Raw genomic sequence first — 19105 nt, 5'->3', positions numbered from 1 at the left:
GTGTGCAGGTGCGTAATCGCTGTGTGTGCTCATGTGGAGCCCAAAGGAGGACACCAGGTGTCTGCTGCCCTGTCACTCTCTGCCCTGTTATTTTGAGTCAGGGTCTCTCATCCTAGACTAGCTAGGATGAGCGTTCAGCCAGCCCCAGTGATCCTCCTGTCTCTATTCTCCAGCATGCTGGGGTTACAGACATGGAAATCATCAGATCCAGCTTTTAAAAGAAAATTGGGATCCAAACTTGGGTTCTCACTTTTACCTGTTGCTTCATATTGCCTACCCTGGACCAACTTTAATTTTCAAACTAATTATCCAAAATTATGTATCTAAAAAAGTATCGAAAAGAAGGTACTAGGTACCTGCATGTTGCTCCCCAAATTCTTGCTCTATTAGTGTACAGATGTGCATTCTTGTAGACAACATTATACATGAGACCAACCACAAGAATCGTTGACAAGTTCGCCAGCTGTTTCGACACCCAAAGCAAAGGGTCAAACCGCAGCACATGATACCAGAACATAACATTCGCATTTCTCCAGCTGGCTTACCGCATTTCTGCCTCATCTACACAGCAGAGAAACACAGTAATGGATTTCCTCTCTTTACCACAAAGTGCTGATTCCTGGCATAGCAGAATTAGAACCTGAGCCGTGAGATGTGCAGAAGGAAACAATTTTCAGATAAAATAACATTATTCCTGGCAAAACAGACACACGTTGTTGAACTCTTAATGTGGCTGTTGGCAGTGGGAGAAGTCAATGCTGTATGCTACCACAGAGAGCTGTTCCACATTGCATTTCAAGTTCAGCGTAAGGCAACAGTTACAGTCTGATTCAGGAAACAAAACCCAAATGAAGATCTAGCTGCACTCTTAGCTCACTCAAGAATATAGGAAGAAAAACATTTGGGGGTATTTTTATTTTTAGTTAATTGACAAAAATGCAAATAGGAACAAGGCTCTCGTGTTTGAAAATGGGTTAAGGCTTTAGGAACAGCTGTTCTACAGTGTGCTCGAGCATGAACAGGTGGTTATGTTCTGACTTTATTTTGCATTAAAAATTTATTCTTATTGGTGTGTGTGTGTGTGTGTGTGTGTGTGTGTGTGTGAAAGCCACATGGATGTGGCCGCCTATGGAGGACAGAAGAAAGTGTTGGGTCCTTTGAGGCTGGAGTTAACAGGTAGTTAGGAACTTCCCAACTAGAACTCAAACTTGGGCCTTCTAAAAATGTGGCAGGCTTTCTCAACTATTGCGCCATCTCACTCCCTGCTTTGTTCCTGCTTTGTACTTTTTATCAGAGTCCCAAAATAAGTCATTCTGTTTCTTGTCTACATTCATGGGACATAAATTGGTGTTTCAGTAAGCAGAGACACTGTCTGTCTAGCAGTCCACGGTTCAAGTGTGGATGGTGGAATTTAGAGGCAGCTGCCTAGGGAAGAAGCATGGGGCAGGCCAAACGGAAGGTACAGGGCATATGAGCACTAAACTCTTTCACTGTTTCTGGATGTTTGTTCCTGCCCTCTATGTCACAGAATTACCAATGAACAAAAAGCCATAGTATTTTGTATATGCTGGATCTTCTAATTCTGTGATGTGAGACGGTTAGCTGAAGGATGCCTGGGTCTGTACATCCTCAGGAAGTGGTGATCCCCAGGAGTTGCTTGCTTAGAGGGGTCTCAGTTAGCTAACCCTTTCTTGGGAGTTCTGTGACATGGAAAATCTGGGAGCAGGGTACTTCTTGTTTTGATGAATGCCTTTGATTTCCAGAGCCTTTCTGGGTTGGAAACTCTTCCTCCATTAGTTGTTGTCATCAGATTATTTTATTTATAGAAATAGGACCGCTGATAATTTACAGTATGCTTATTGTTGGTGGGTAGAGAGGGAGACGTGTAGAGGACAGAAACCAGGCCTTACCCGTGCTGTATCCTCAGTCACCTTTTTACCTTTTACTTTGAGATCGGCTCATGTTAAGTTGCCCAGGCTGGCCTGGGATTCATCCTGTAGTCCAGAGGGCACTGATCTTGTGGCCTCCTCCTGCCTCCAAATCCTGGGAATACAGCCCTGTGCCACCCATGCTGCAGTTCCAAGATATCCGACATCTTCTGGCCTCTGCAGCTACCCCAACACACATGTGGCCAACACACACACGTGGCCAACACACACACACACACACACACACACACACCCTTAAAAATGAAAATGCAAAATAGCATTATAGGATGAGTTTTAATGAAGTGGAAGAGCACACTTCTTCCTTAGGCCACCAGGCAGCCACAGCCCATAGCTGAGGTTTCCAACATGGAGAGGTGAACTGGCATGGAACTGAGACTCCACCCCTTCTCTGGCGCCTTTGGGTGGGATACAGCTTTCCCCAACTGTCCGCAGAGGTTGTATACAACCAGAAACACATCGAAGTCCGAGACTCAGCTGCTAATGTGACGACTAAGATTAGACTGTATCTAGTTCATGCTTTGTGCTTGGGAATACTAACAAAAGGCTTGAGTTTTATGTTCAGTATTTTTTTTAAATATTTATTTATCTTTATTTTATGTGCATTAGGGTAAAGGTGTCAGATCACTTTGACTGGGCATTACAGACAGTTGTAAGCTGCCATGTGGGTGCTGGGAATTGAACCTGGGTCCTTTGGAATAGCAGACAGTGCTCTTAACCGCTGAGCCATCTCTCCAGCCCTTATGTTCAGTATTTTTAAAATTAAGATATTTAAAATATTTCTTTGTACTTGAACTGTTCATTCTTTTAATTTAACAAAAATTTTAAATTATTTTTATTTATTTATCACAATTTATTCACTTTGCATCCCGGCTGTGGCCTCCTCCATCTCCTCCCAGTCCCACCCACCCTCCTTCTTCTCCCCCTATGCCCCTTCCCTAGTCCACTGATAGGGGAGGCCCTCTGCCCCTTCCATCTGACCCTAGTCTATCAGGTCTCATCAGGGCAGGCTGCATAATCTTCCTCTGTGGCCTGGCAAGGCTGCTCGCTCCCAAGGGGGAGGTGATCAAAGAGCCAGCCACTGAGTTCATGTGAGAGACAGCCCCACTCTCCGAAGTTTTAAATCGTCTGTATAACTTTCTTTCAGCATTTATTACCTATCAAATGCGAGATTCCACGTTCAATGCATGGACTGGGCTGAATGATATCAATTCAGAACACACGTTCCTTTGGACAGCTGGCCAGGGAGTTCATTATACAAACTGGGGGAAAGGCTACCCTGGGGGAAGAAGAAGCAGCCTGTCTTATGAAGATGTGAGTATAATTTTCAGACCACCTCTCAAAACCCTCTCCCTGTGCTTAGTCATCTTGTTGGTTAACTTTCTGTGAAACGTCTACCAGAATCCTCCTTCCTGTGTTCTGCTCTTGAAGATCTTACCTGTGTCAGACTGAACCAACCTTAGAGGAAAGGCTGTAGATTTAGTTAAGAATTTTTCATTGACAGTGAGCAGTAGAAATCAAGCTTCACTCTAAGCCTCACTAGTGCTCAGGACAAAAGGCTATGATCACACCATTTGCCCCTTATCTCTGTGGCTTTTGCAGCAATTGGGATGTTAATCTCAAGCTGTCATTACCTCCAAAGATGCTATGAGCAGCAGCATCATTACTTACCCTGCATTTACACAGAGCTTGATCTGTGCCAAAAAAAAAAAAAAAAGATTGAGTATATTACAGTATAGACTGTTGCTTTTCTACCTTTTTCAAAAACAAACAAAAAAAAAAACTTCCATTCTTATATCATTGAACCAGCAATTGCTGGTATCAAACGTCCTAGGGATTATGAACAGCATGAAAAACGGATGAGTCTACTTTTCCCTCATGGAAGTCTTAAAGCAGAATACAAGTCTATTAGAAACGAGGTGATAGAGAAATGAGAGTATCACGACAGAGTCTACTGTCCAGTCCCAGAGGAGAGAGGAAGGCAATGCCAGGGAAAGGGTGACTTTGCTGTGTGGACGCAGGTGTATGGGCACCATGACACGCCGTGGGAAAAGAAACAGCTGTGGGAATGATCAGAAAAATAAAGAGGCTGGAGATGGCAGCCATGCTAGGTGAGCAAAGTCATTGTGAGAAAGGGTCCAGCTGTGTTTGGGAATGAAGAACTGGCTCTGACAACAGTGGGAGGTTTTATGTTAGAAAAGAGTAGCTGTAAGCTCAGAGAGAGCGGGGTTGAGAGAAACTTGGCTGCTCTGCGAGTCTGTGTCTTCAGATGGAGCGCGCAGAGCAACGCCAAGCAGAAAAAACGATCTGGTCAACATGGCTTTTATGACGATTGACCAGCTTGATAGCTATTCACGATATTCAAGGTAGATATCTTCTATGAAGTGATTTTTCTTGGCAGAAATCATGTGACACTTACTGAGGTTAAAATAAAACAGACTGCCCTGGGATAGCGGTAGGAAGAAGTTCAGGTGTGAGGATCCACCTGGGAGGTGATGATGGGGTGTGTAAACTGCACGGAGGGATGAGCTTAGACACCTGTGACTGGGGAACAATGAGAGTGAACCGATTTAGTAATTTATTAACTTATACTTGTTGCTTTCATTTTCCTTATCCACAAATGGACAGGCAGACTGTGTTGTTGTGATTGGTGGCAAGTCACGAGACGCGGGGACCTGGATGGATGACACCTGTGACAGTAAAAAAGGCTACATATGCCAAACACCGCCTGGTAAGTTCGGTTGGACCTCTCCAGTATGGGCTGATGGAAGCCACATAACAGACAAAAAAACCTTTGCCGGCCTTTCCCGGCAGAGGTGCTGTTCTTTTATACTTTATTTTCAAATCTGATTCCTTATCATTACCGAAAGTTCTGTGCAAATTAAACTTGAAATAAAATTAAAAAAAAAAGTTAGAAAATTAGAATATATGCCAGTCAGCTTTTTATGACTGTGAGAAAATACCTGAAGAAATCAACTTAAAAGCAGCAAAGGTTTCGGCTCTGTTTCAGGGCTTCGGTTCTTGGTCTATAGGCTCCATTGCTTTAGCCCTGTGGAGAGGCAGAAAGCAGTGTAGAGCAGGTTGTGGAGAAGCATGTCCACTTCACAGTGGCTGGGAAACAAAGGGAGAGAAAATTAGGGACTATGGCCCCTTCCAAAGCATGATCTCAGTGACAGCTCTCTGCCCTTAAGACCAGTTTCCAGTGTTCTTCTACACAGTACTGCCAGTGGCTAGTGATATAGCTTCTGGAAAACACATGGTGGGGCTGGACAGCTGTCAGAGACCTGTGCAGGACCCAGGTTCAACTCCCAGTGTTCTCACAATGCCTCCTGGGCGTCTGTAGCTCCAGTCCAGAGGGTGTCCAACACCTTCTGGGCTCTGTGCATACGGTAGACAGACTTGCGTGCATGGAAGACACCCAGGTACAGAAACCAAAATAAAAAATAAAAAGTGGCCTTACATAGTCACATGGAAACAACTTCCCAATATTTTGGTAGCTTTCCTTTTTCTTTTTCTTTCCTACAGATATTGTAAGGCATAAGCAACCTGGAGAGAAAACTCAAACTTCTTGATAGTGTGTAGCCTTCCTTGAAACTGTCCTTTCTTCTTCTTTTTAAGCTTGACTTCAAGCCTCATTTAGCACTTTTAACAGGGTGGAGGTTTAAGGCTTCCATGCAAGATGTGATAGTTTAAGGAGCCTGTTCAAGCTCTCTTGGTCCAAAGGTCCTGTACTAACACAAGATGGCAGCAGCAGCAGCAGAGGAGAGGGAGGCTGATCCCTTTCTGAAAATGAGTTACGGTTAAGGAGCATAACCGCAGAAGGAAAGTTGGGCACTCTCTTACATATAGAATAAGGCAGATCACAGAGGTTTATATGTAACAAGTTAGAGAAGGGGCCCAACAGAACCTGTAGGTGAGGGAAACTAGAACTGGAGATGACTTTTCTGTAAAGACCCAAGTATCTGAGGTGTGCTGGCCACACTATGTCTGCTAAGACTCTTCTACTCTGCTGTGGTCAGAGACAATTTTAGGTAATATGTAAGCAAATGAAAGTGGGTGCTTTCCAATAAAAGTTTATACACACAAATTTTATTTTAATACAATGTAAAGAAACATGAGTCTTTTATGCCCTGCAAGTTGTAGCTTATATGTTACGAAACCAGAGAAAAGATCAGATTTAGCTCCTTGTGTCTTTGCTGGTCTCTGTCCTGGGGCATCAGCTAAGGTTCATAGGAACAACCTCTGCTTTCTGTGTCTTGGTTTAGAGTCCCAGATTGAAAACAGCAGTTAGAAGCCCAGGCTGGGACACCAAAAGAGAGAGAATTACATTTGAGAGGACCCTGTCTTAGAGGGGCTCCAAGCCTCAGAATTAGTTTGAATAAAGCAGTGCTAGCTAGTTCCTACAGGGGTCTAGGTTAGAGAGATGTAAAGGTGAAACTACGGAAGGGCTGGAGGGGTGAGAAGATAATCTTTTAGACAATAGTGTGTTTTTATGTTATGTGTGTGATGTTTGCGTGCGTGTCTGTGTACTGTGTGCATGGGGCCCCCGAGAAGGTGAGAAGAAGGCGTCAGACACCTGGGACTCGGGTTACAGAGGCTGTGAGCAGCTGTATCAGTGCTGCCGACCAAACCCAGTGCCCCTGCAGGAGCAGCACATGCTGCTAACCACTGAGCTATCTCTCCAGCCCCAGGGGAGGTACTTGATCATGACATTTGACCAAGAGAGAAAAGCAGAGGTTAACAATGAGAGCGAGACAGGCGCCCTTTATGACGTAGTATTAAACTGTGGCCATTCTTTGGTGGAGGAACTAGGCCGCAGTGCATTTGCAAGAGTGTTTTCTGCTCAGAAACTTGTTTATATATGTATATATTCTCTAAACATTTTTAAATGTAATTTTGTGTGTATGGATGATTTGTTTATTTGTATCTCTGTGTGGCATATGCGTGTCTGGTGTCCATGGAAGTCGGAAGAAGGGCATCAGATTCCCTGAATTGGTGTTGTGGATGGTTGTGAGACACAATATAGGTGCTAGGAATTGAACCCAAATCCTCTGCAGGAATAACAAGTGTTCTTAACTGCCAAGCTCCATATACATATATATTTATACAGATTGCAATTTGTTTAATCAGACGTCCTGATTAAAGATGAAGCTTTGTGGGCTGGGGAGATAGCTCAGTCAGTTAAGTCCTTACCTTGAAAGCATAAGGACCTGAGTTCTACCCTCAGACCCAACATAAAAAGCAGGTGAGGTGGTATACTCTTGTAATCCAAGCACTGGGGAAAAGAGACAGGGGCGTCTCTGAGGCTCACTGTCCAGCCTGCTTGCGCTATTAGATGAATCCCAGGTGAGTGGGAGGCCCTTTCTCGAAATCAAGGTGCTGACCTCGAAAGAAAGAAAGCCGAGGTTGACCTCTGGCTCTGCAAGCACATGCATACACGTGCACCCCATACGTGAATGGACACATAGAAACACTAGTTTTCTGTGGTAAAATGTCTGCTGAGAATGTCTTTAAGCCCTGCCAGGTTAGACTTTCGATTTTGTGTTGACTTCTGTGATGGATGGGCATGAGAGTGGCATACTGATGATGCTCAGTTACTGCTCATTGATGATGCTAATGAAAGGAATCTCTCTCTTCTAGACCCTTCCTTGCCTCTTTCTCCAACCACGCTTCCTACAGATGGCTTTGTTAAGTATGGTAAAAGCAGCTATTCCCTCATGAAATCGAAGGTACCGTGGTACGAGGCAGATAAACACTGCAAGGATCATGCTTCCCAGCTTGCTAGCATTCTAGACCCCTACAGTAATGCATTCGCGTGGATGAAAATGCACCCATTTAATGTACCCATGTGGATTGCCCTGAACAGCAACTTGGTAAGATTCTAGAAACATTCCCAGCTTGGCATGATTGGCAAATTATGGTCCAGTGTATTTCTCTTTGTTTCTTCAGTTGACCATTTACATGGGGCTCCGCTGCTGTTAGCAGTCTAATGACCCAGTGATACATGTCAGAAACCAAACTGAGAAGTCTCTGGTGTTTACTATAATGGGCTTATATCCAAAATTATATTGCGCATCTAAACAGCTCCATGCATTTGTTTATTTCTTTCCAGTGTCATAGTTACACAGCTGCACCATGTGAATTAAGAAAGTAGGTCAGGAGCATAGGAGACGGGGGATGGGACTACTTCATTTTTTGTTGCAAAACGTTTTAGAATTGTTATGGGTCCCAGACTTACAGAGCATCCATCTTTGTGTGCGAAGTGTTTCACTGAAGTCCTATCCTTTTATTCCACAGCAGAGAGAGGAGGGTGGAGGGTTGGTGGAGAACTGGGACACAGTGAGGGTGAGGCTCAAAACTAAGAGAGACGAAAGAGTGGCAAAGAGCCTCCTGGAACAGATCTTTGTGGACGCCTTATACTCCACCCATTGTTTGTTCACCCGCAGTAACTAGCAAACAGCACTGCAAATGTCCTGGGGCAGGGGAGTAGCTCTAGAGGGCTTGAAAGAGAAATTCAACCATTTTTATTTTCCAATACTGGGGTTAAATCTCAGGCCTCACATATTCTAGACAAGTTTGTGTTGCTGGGTTCCACCCTCATCCCAAAGATACTCATCATTTTTAGACATAGGCCAGGGCGGTAGGAGCTAAGGAAGGGTACCAGAAAGAACAAGGAGAGAATGGTCTAACGTTGGACAGTGGACTGAGGTCAGGTTTTGCAGAGCTTTTGGTTGCGATGAGGAGATGCAAACTAATCATGCACTGGGCACTCTCTGAGTAGGGTGGAGGATATTTAAATAGCTAGCCCCATATGGGTTTGGTGATTGAGCTTAGACAAGAGATTTTCATCTCTGCTGACTCTTTTTTAAAAAGTTAATGTATCTAATAAATCATTCATTTCTTCTCATAGATATGGTCCTACTTCTCTAATGAGTTTCAAATAGGCCATCAAATATTTTCAGAGAGATTAAGTACTTTCCCACTATGATGGTATTTTTGATTACAATAGGAATGCCATTTTCATGAGACGCCCAGAGTCAGTGAGATACAAGAATTATTTGAGTAAGGAGAATGTTGCACAATTTCACTTTGAGATAACATGTGCTTTTAAGTTTTCATGTTGGATCTTTAATAATTGTCCTGGTAAATTAAATGATGGACTTAAATCGAGGAAAACATTTCAACTTTAAAAAATTATTAATCCTTGGCTAATGTTTTACATCTTTGTTCTTAGGTATTACTTATAAAACCACTTTTCGATCATGTACTATTATTGATAAGTAGCATTTTTAATATTCCTAATTAGTTTAGATGTTATCATTCATTTCTTTTTCCAAACTTAATAAGAAAGTAAGTGAAATATACAAATGCAATGAAACCCCCAGCTTTTTAAAAAATAGCATGGTTTACATAGTTGAAAGGCCGCCTCATAGCAGGACACCGAGCTCCTCTAGAGTCTATAAGGATAAATAATCTTCGCTATCACTTTCTATTGGTGTCTCAGCAGCAGAACAACAAGATCAGGATGATAAGTGGATGTTTCAGCAAACAACAAACAGCAAAATGAAATTGATGTTATAATTTCAGTAAGATAAACATTTTATTGTTAGAGAATCCAACTTTTCTTTGGCTGTGAAAATGTGAAAACAAAGGCAGTTTTATAGAATAAGACACATAATCTTTGGTCATTGTATTATTTTCTTTCCAATTGTCTTGTTTTTTTAAACCATTAATTATAACTATTTTCTTCAATTATTTTTCATATATTTTGTATTTTGGCCATGTTTATATCTCCTCCCAACTCCTTCCACCCAAGGGGTCATCTTCACGTCTATACCCACTCAATTTTATGTTTTCATTTTCACACACACACACACACACACACACACACACACACTTCCCTCTACTTTTCTTCCTCTCCAAAAAAGAAAAAAGAAAAAGTAAAATCAAACAACAATAGAAAAAAGCAATAAAACAAACAAAAAAAAAGGCAAAATAGTTTCTAGGTTGTAGACCTAAGGATCACCATGAAATAATAATCACTAGGATGTTTTTATAATAACTTTGAGTTGGTAGCAATGACTTAAAATTTTTAAAATTTTTTTCCAGTGTTCAGGGTTCTCTGTCACATTACTACCTTAAGTATTATACTCATTCCTTGCTTGTTTCCTTCCTGCTTTCTGCAAGCAGCAGGACTGAAGGGTCGTGCTTGTTCTGTTTGTGCAGACCAACAATGAGTACACTTGGACTGATAAGTGGCGGGTGCGGTACACTAACTGGGGTGCGGACGAGCCCAAGCTTAAGTCAGCGTGCGTCTACATAGATGTCGACGGCTACTGGAAGACCGCATACTGCAACGAGAGCTTTTATTTTCTCTGCAAAAAGTCGGATGGTAACTGGTTATACAAAAGGGGGTTGGGGAACCTCAAGTCTGAAATAAACTATTACACAGCTCTGCTGACCTCATTAATGTATCCTGGGTAGCTGAGGATGACAGAGAATGTCTCCCTCCCCTTGACAAAAGGACGGCCCTGCTTGTCAACCCATACCCAGGTCACAATGATGGAGATAGACAATTTTTGTCATTTCTAAGATTTACTTGCTCATGATAGAACTTTGAATTTTTGTTTTTGAAGTTGTCCTCTGAGTCAGTGGTGACAGATTCTCCAAGAAGGTGGAGTTCCTTTTGGTGTCAATAGTGCAGAGTTACATCAGGATGTGTTTAGACTGAATGGAATTATCAATGCTATGGACACAGTCCTAGAATTATAGCTATAGAGGTTTTGTCACAGCTGTCCTTAGTGGAAAGGAAATTATAGGTATTAGAATCTCAGAAAAAGAGACGTGGCTTGAAAAAGAAGTCCACTTTAATTATTTTTGAGTAATTTATTAAACCTGTAACATCTATTTATTTATTTATTTATTTATTTATTTATTTATTGAGACAAGGTCTTGCTATGTAGGCCAAGCTGGATCACAGAGCTCCACCTGCCTCTGCCTTCAGAGTGCTGGGAGGGATTAAGGGCATGTGCCGCTACTCCCAGCTTAAATCTGAAATATCATTGTAAAAATCTAAATACAGCTAATTATAAATTATGAGGAATATGATTCATGGCCACTGTTTTCTATTGAAATATACTTAAAACAATAAAATAAATGAAAACTCAAGAAAAATGGTGGCTCTAAATTGCAAACATTAATAAATTATACATAATGGTAAAGGGTATAATTTTCCATAGCTATGAAAATATTGTTCCACATACTACAGGAACCCCAGCTTTGATTTATGATTTATTTTGATTATGATTTAAATACCTGTTTATATATAGAAATACCAGCTACTGAGCCTCCACAGCTGCCTGGCAAGTGTCCTGAGTCAGAGCACACGGCATGGATTCCTTTCCATGGCCATTGCTACTACATCGAATCTTCATTTACAAGGAATTGGGGCCAGGCGTCCCTGGAGTGTCTTCGAATGGGTGAGTGCCCCGGTCCCGGGAAGAAAATTCTATGATAATCTGTTTTGAGTCCAATGATACTAATGATACTATAAACTAAAATACAAGGGATGTAGGTACTTTTTTGTTATTTTTCTGGTGCTAGAGACCAAACATAGGGTAAGTGTTCTCCACTCTGCTACGTTCCCAGCCACATATGAATTAAAAAAATAATAATTGTTTATTAAGACAATGATGAGAATCATTTCGCACAAATGTAATTTGTAACTTTGTAACCTCAAAAGTTTGAAGAATTTAGGTTAAAAAGCTCACTTTCCAAAATATAAAATCTTTTGTTCTGTCCCAATGCCCTAAGTCCTTAGGATCCGCAGTTACTCCAAGTGCTAGTAAATTTAGGTTTTGCAACTGGCCGGGAGTTCCCTTCTTTGTTATTAATAGAAGTGCTCTTATGCCTGGCTATTTTATTTGTAAGGTAAAACGAAACCAAATTCAGTTTCAAAACTGGCAAAGATAACTTTGTTGTGACAGGGTCTCACCTGTTCCACTAGCTTTGAACTTGAAATGCAGCCTAGGCTAACTTTGAACTCCTGACCCTCCTGCTTTCACCTCCCAAGTGCTGGGATGACAGGGGTACAACACCGCCTCCAAGTTAAAAAGAATGATTTCATTGTGATAAGAGTCTTGCTTTGCAGCCCATGCTGGACTTGCACTCACAATCCAACTGTCGACTCAGCTTCTAAGAGCCACCACAGCTAGCAGAAGACAGTTTCTCAGAAAGCACTGAAAAGCCATTTAATTGAGTATCACTGATTGTTTTACTGCATCCATTTTCCTGTATTATGTTACGCCTTCTCTCTCCAGCAGTCGGGTGGAGGATTGCACCCTCATTTCTTTCATGTTTATCTGATGCCCGCTCTTGGCTTCGTACTTTGAATCCTGAATAAGACAAAATCTGCTTTATCTAGTTTCCATTTGTATGTTTGGTGGCTCTTTGGTCAGGTGTGCACATGTATGATCGTTATATTTTCCTTGTGAATTGAAACTTTACCATTATAAGGTATCTTTCTTGTATTTAATGACAATTTTTGCTTAACTCCCCCCCCCCCCCCGCTTTTTTTGGTCTGATATTAGTACAGATACTGTGGCCTTTTTAAAGTAGTTGTTTGCATAGAATATCTTCCACTGTAGTTTTACTTCCAATTTATTCATGTCTTTGGAGCTCAAATATGTCTTTCTTTTATAACATGTGGTTGGATATTTTTGGTTATTTAATGACTGTGAATCTGTTTTTATGTTTATGTTTAATCCATTTACACTTAGTGTAAATGCTGAGAGAAGCTTTTATGTCTGTTAGTTTCCCATTTTTCTCTTTCTATATCTTATGTCTTTAGTTTCCCAGTTCCCCCAGTATTGCCTTCTGTACTTCTTTTTGGGCTTCTTTTGTACTGTTTAACTCTCCATGTCTTTTGTTATACGCCTGGTCCCCAGTTTACAATAGTCCATTCAGTTTATCGTTTCTGAACTATACAGTGAGTTTATTGGATCCCAGCCCCACTTTAGGCTAAGGAACGCTTTAGTTATTTTGGTAGTGGTTACCTGGAGGATTATAATGAATTTTGTAATTTGAAAATAGTTCTAATTTATTCTAACAACCCCCTGTGGCTACTGGGCTGCTGGTTTTCATTGTGATTGTAAGGATTGGGGCTGTTGAAGGTACCACAGGGCTAGAGAGGGGCTGTGGGATTAGGACAACACAGAGTTTACAAAGCCTCCCATTTTCACACCAGACCCCAGTTGGCATCTTGTAAGCCTGTGGCTAAGAAAGTGTTCCCATTGTTTTGCAGAGGAAAGAATTTTCTGAGGCAGTTACTTTGTGGTTTCTGATAAGAGCATCAGAAATCTGCCTTTGACATTTGAAAATTAAAAAAAAATTCTTTCATGTTGCTTAAGTGTTTTGTTTTTTAAACTTTACCGTGAATATGTACAACCTTTATTTTCAGTTTTAGGTGTTCTATTATCTAGCAGATAAAAGGAGTGATTCTCATTCATCAAAATATGACAGAAGTATTTTTGAAATGTCTAATAGCTATGAAATATATTCAGTGATGGATTAAATAAGCATGCAATTAATAGTCACCGACAGGATAACTCAGAACTCAGTATATAGGATGGTTATCCACATAGTTAAATATTGCCTCTCCAGGTTCAGAATGCCTGGGTCAGAATGCCCAGCTCATTGCTGGGACCCCAGGCAATCAATTACTGATGGGTGTTCTTTATTGTTCTTATCTGTAAAATGGGTTAACAAAAGTGTCTGTTACACAGTCTTATAAAGACTTAGTAGAAGAATGTTTGCAGGGCCATAAACAATATGCCATGACTGTTTAAAATATATTCATTATTACTAAGCTGTAGGATTTTACTATAAAAGCTAAAGCTAACACAGGTTAGTTGTCAACTGTACATTGTCTGATTGGTGTTTCCTTTTAGTCTTTGAATAATTCAATGCATGACAGCAGGTTAACACTCCTACAGTATACTATGTCTTGAGTAGAGCTCAGACTGGCATTTAAAATCAGGACTGTTCATAGGAATGTTTTCAGCTTCTATCATCATCATCATCATCATCATCATCATCATCAATCTTATACTTTGCAGGTGCCTCTCTGGCTTCAATTGAAACTTTTGCTGAATCCAGTTTTCTCTCATACCGTGTTGAACCTCTTAAAAGCAAAACCAGCTTTTGGATAGGCATGTATCGAAATGTCGAAGGTAATTTTCACAAAGCCATTATTTAATAGCTAATATTTTGAAAATGCTGTATATAGTACAGTGTTTTGGTTCCAGCAAACTTTACCTTAAATAATGATTAATCTGTGGTTAGTTTGGAATAACCAAAAGTTTAAATGATTCGTATATTGTCCAGCCCTGGAAGTTTTCAATTAAAAAAACTCTTTTAGCTGTTTAAGACTATTTAGGAAACAGTTTCTTTTTCTTCTTGCCATGATACAATGCTAGAAAAAGATAAGTATATTTTTTTTCATTAAATAGAAATGAAGCAATCTAGCAAATATGTTCTTGTTTTTCTTCTCTGTAACAATATTCATTAGAGTCTTGCTGGTGGAAATCTAGTTGCAGAAACCATTGGTTCTACTGTAAAATGATAGGCTTAACTATTTTGTGCTAAGGAGAGGAATGTAAAGCGGATTATTTTTAACGTGTGTTTGTATTGGTGTTATTTGATGACCAGGAAAGTGGCTTTGGTTGAACAACAATCCCGTCTCCTTTGTCAACTGGAACACAGGCGACCCCTCTGGGGAACGGAATGATTGTGTAGTTTTATCTCCATCTTCTGGCTTTTGGAATAATCTCCACTGTACTTCCTACAAGGGCTTTATTTGTAAAATGCCAAAGAGTAAGTTAACATTTTTGTAGTATGGCAATATTGTCCCAGACCACCATTTCTCTCCAACTGTTGACATGCTGACATAGGACTAGGGTGGTTACAGCCCCTTTGCATTCCTTTCTGTTATTGATGGGAATCCATCCTGCGTGAGGATCAGTCTCCACCCCTAACTTTGAGTGTTAGGTGCTTTCTCTGCTGAACCTTGGTTTATTGATACACTTGTAATGTTCTGCTATGTTGAAACAGTCTGGAAAGCCTATGTCTACAGTGTTAGCTGCGCTGGGGGAAAGGGGAAAGCAGTTGCTAGTTCACATCTTAAGAAGCCAGAGGATTAACTCACATTAAACCAACCCAGCTCACATCTTAGACTGAATGGTAGAGCAGACAAGGAAAGACAGCTGGTAAATAAATTTCCATCTCTCACTGACTGGACTCTAGTGATATTGTTATGCCAGTCTACCTGATGTTTTATCTTTCCCAAGAGAAAATTCTTAATTGAAATCTGAAATAAATGAGTTAGAAGGCCTGGGGGCTGGTTCAGGTGCAGAGCCCTTGCTTGGCATGGGTAAGATTCTGACTGTGATTCCTATGACTGTGATCAGCCAGTCAGTCAGTCAGACAATCCGTTAAAATAGTCTGCCTCCTCAGCCGCTCTTCTGTTTTTGGAACTGCATAGATTCTTAGCTTAGAACTTTGCTTTAAGATTTTACTACGTTAGAATTTACGCCCTTTGGTGTATAGTGGTGGTTCCGGCCTCTGGACCGAAACTGGTGTCCCATTTTATTTTTCATTCAAATGTTTTGTAACAGTTTAAACTTTTGTGGGCCAATTTCAAAACCTGTAGCCTCAAATGCCTTTATTACAAGTGGATTTTGTAGCTGTTTAAATGTATTATTCCTCAAACAAAACTTGAAGGATCATATTTTCAAAGCTAGCATATTCACACAGGGATAGGATGCTGCAGTTACATAGAAAGACATAGAGGAAGATGAATGGATGGACAGGTGACTGGGTACATGGGTATGTAGGTGGTAGACAGGTGAAGGGACAGGTGTTTTTTCTATCCATGTCCCTAGGTCTGTCTATTCATGATTATCAGTCATACCATCCATAATTCTATGTTAAATCACATCATACATCACATCACATCACATCAACCACACACCACACCACACCACACCACACCACATGGAAGTCACAATGCACGTCTGACCTGAATACAGTTTACTTCACATAGTGATTATGGATTTTTACAACTGCTTATTTTCTTTCTTTTGAATAGTTGTTGATCCTGTAACTACACACTCATCCATTACGACAAAAGGTAAGGTCATTATGAACTCTCAGTGACTCAGCTTGCTTTAAAACCTCCTCCTCCTTTGCTTTCAGTAGAATGGCTTATGTGAACCTTTGTCATTAGGCCACAGTCCACCATCCATTATGTTTAAGAAAGCAGATTTGTATTTTTAGCCTAAAAAATTCTTGAAGACATTGCTGTATTACAAAAAGTTACCTTGTGAGATCCTATAAAAGACTTTTCCTTTAAGGTCTTTCTAGGTCTCTTTCTTTCTCTGTCTTTTGAAAGTTTGTTTTCATGTTTATAGACAGTGTGAATTAGGTAACTGATCCAATTTTTTTCTATGTTGGTGGTTGCTAAAGAAACTCAAAGTGAGATTAATGGCTTGCTTGTAAATACCCCATTGATCTCATGGGTGACATTTGTTTATTAATTATGTTCAGGAGTTCTGATTCCCATTATTATTTTCTCCTGATTTAAAAAATTCGTCTGTAATTGCTACACCCACCACCACCACCATTTTACTTATCTTCTGAAAGTATATTTGTAAGCAGCCTTAAATTATTTCATTTAAAAAGTATTTATTTTATAATGTATTTTTGTGAGAGGCAGACTGTGTGTGTGTGTGTGTGTGTGTGTGTGTGTGTGTGTGTGTGTGTTGTGAGAGGCTGCCACATACATATTTGTGCCTGGAGGATCCAGGGAAACCATCAGCTTTCCTGGAATTTCAGGCAGTTGTGAGATGCAAGAGGCAAGTGCTGGGTACCAAACTCTGGTTCTCTGAAAGAACAACCAGTGTTCCTAAACACTGAGATTTTCCTCCAACCATCCTTCAGTTGTTAATTATTTGATACAAGATAAATGTGTGAATTTCAACTGCTATACTACCTCCATGTTACATAGAGGGGCAAAGTGTTCTGTCAGCTACACACTCACCTGAACACATTAAGGTGTCCTCTTTGTTACATTGACTCCTGCTTTCACTTCTTTCGACAAATTCCATTTGAAAAAATATTCATGTGTTGAAAATTTCCTTCAAGACCCTCTCCCCGCAAACCTGTTTTCTAGTGATTTTCTTTGTCTATAGCCGACCAAAGGAAGATGGATCCTCAGCCCAGGGGCTCTTCCAGAGCAGCAGGAGTGGTCATTGTGGTGCTCCTCATTGTGACGGGTGCTGGTGTTGCAGCGTACTTCTTTTATAAGAAAAGGCGTGCTCTGCACATGCCTCAGGAGGCCACCTTCGAGAACACTCTGTACTTTAACAGCAGTCCCAGCCCAGGAACGAGCGACACGAAAGATCTCATGGGCAACATCGAACAGAACGAGCATGCTGTCATCTAGTACTGTGACGCGAGCGAGCGTCTTATATCTGAAGCTCATGAAGTGTGAGCTGAAGGTTTCAGTTTGTTAATTTGATATGACTTTTTTTCCTTTTAAAAATAGCACGGGGTTGCACTGCTCTGCCTTTTTTTTCCTTTGCCTAATGGAAACAATAATTGCTCTTTTTTTTTTTTTTTATCCTGGCAAGATTTAAAAACAAAAACAAAAGAGGGATAATGATGTTGATTACCACTTTTGAAGACACCTTAGGTGACTACAGGGCACTGCAATCTCAACACTGATAATTTGGTGGAAGGTCTCTTATGTCAACTCTGTGCACAGTTCAAGAGCTCTAGAAATGACCACAGAAGCCACTGGGAGTATTTTCTGGACTTCCCAGAGATAAGTTATGCACCAAATTGTAATTCAACAATTAGAAGACCACGTTAAAATAAACAAGTGCATGCAACCCCAGATGGAATAAGAATGTACTAGCTTCTCTTTCAGCAGTCTTGATTCATGCCAGTTATTGAGAACTGTATTTATCCGCATGTAGAATAATAAAGCTACTGAGAATCTTGTTTATCCTGGGCAAGGTTTGACAGGCGGAATATTGCAGATGTATTCTGTGTCCTATTGTATGTATATTAGAAAGGTGACTATGTGAAAAAAACCCTATTAATTTGCATAACTGGATGTACTTAGATAATAAATAACAGTATTTATTATCTAATTAATGTGATGAATTAATGTGAAATAAACATTAAAGATGACATGTATTTTTAATAGATTTAATTTTTTGTGATCTTGTTAAGTGTATGTTTGCTTGGACATTAGATATGCTTAGTATTAAAATAGGTGAACCATTTGTAGAGAAGCGACAACTTGAACTTACCTCTTAGTACTGTTGAAGATGAATTTTTTTTAATAAAAGCTACACAATCTTTTAAAATCAAATAATCAAAGGCACCATTGTTGGGAATTAGAAATCCAAATAACCACTTTCCCTTTTAGTAATTTCTTATTTTCAAATATTGCTTTACATGAATTTTATGGCAACTGTGAAATATTTTGTCGGTTTTAAATTTTCCACAAAGTAATCCCACAGCTACTTCTTATGTTTGTTTGCTTATTTGTTTTAGAGATAGAATCTTAACTATGTAGCCCAGGCTATCTTAAAATTCTTTTTAAACACTTTACTTAGGTGTATATATTTCTGGTGTGTGTGTGTGTGTGTGTGTGTGTGTGTGCATGCTTGTGCCATTGGTGTCTAGAAAAGGGTTTCAGATTCTCACCCCTGGAGCAGGAGTTACAGGTAGTTATGAGCCACCTGATATGGGTGGTAGGAATAAAATGCAGTCTTCTGGATGAATACTACTTTCTCTTAACCACTGAGCCATGTCACCAGCCCCTAATTCTCGATTTGTTTTTACATTTATTTATTGTGTGGGTGTGTGCGCACACGCATGTGTGCTCATTCACTCATGTATCGCAGGCTTGTATAAGGAGGTCAGAGGATAACTTGCAGGTTCTCTTTCCACCATGTACATTTCCGGGATCAAAGTCAGTCTTGGTGGCAGGTGCCTCTACTTTCTGAGACATCTTTCTGGCATGAACTTAAATTCTTGATTTTTGTGCCGTTGCTTCCCTGGTGCTGTGGTTACAGGAGGGAGCATCA

General features: G+C 40.4%; 1 protein-coding gene across 1 annotated transcript in view; it reads left to right on the top strand.

The window, feature by feature from the left end:
- Positions 1 to 18213, top strand: part of Mrc1 (mannose receptor C-type 1) — an 83675-nt gene extending 65462 nt beyond the window's left edge. The window contains exons 22-30 of the mRNA XM_060373007.1: positions 3094 to 3260; positions 4575 to 4677; positions 7587 to 7819; positions 10173 to 10338; positions 11276 to 11425; positions 14063 to 14176; positions 14655 to 14819; positions 16093 to 16134; positions 17195 to 18213. Of these exons, the coding sequence (XP_060228990.1) occupies positions 3094 to 3260; positions 4575 to 4677; positions 7587 to 7819; positions 10173 to 10338; positions 11276 to 11425; positions 14063 to 14176; positions 14655 to 14819; positions 16093 to 16134; positions 17195 to 17448 (1394 nt within the window). The 3' untranslated portion in view covers positions 17449 to 18213. The remainder of the gene's footprint in view (positions 1 to 3093; positions 3261 to 4574; positions 4678 to 7586; positions 7820 to 10172; positions 10339 to 11275; positions 11426 to 14062; positions 14177 to 14654; positions 14820 to 16092; positions 16135 to 17194) is intronic.
- The last annotated feature ends 892 nt before the right edge of the window (positions 18214 to 19105 follow it).

Source organism: Meriones unguiculatus, chromosome 19 (genome assembly GCF_030254825.1).
Source record: "Meriones unguiculatus strain TT.TT164.6M chromosome 19, Bangor_MerUng_6.1, whole genome shotgun sequence".
NCBI classification, from domain to species: Eukaryota; Metazoa; Chordata; class Mammalia; order Rodentia; family Muridae; genus Meriones; species Meriones unguiculatus.
This window is presented reverse-complemented; position numbering and strand designations above follow the sequence as displayed.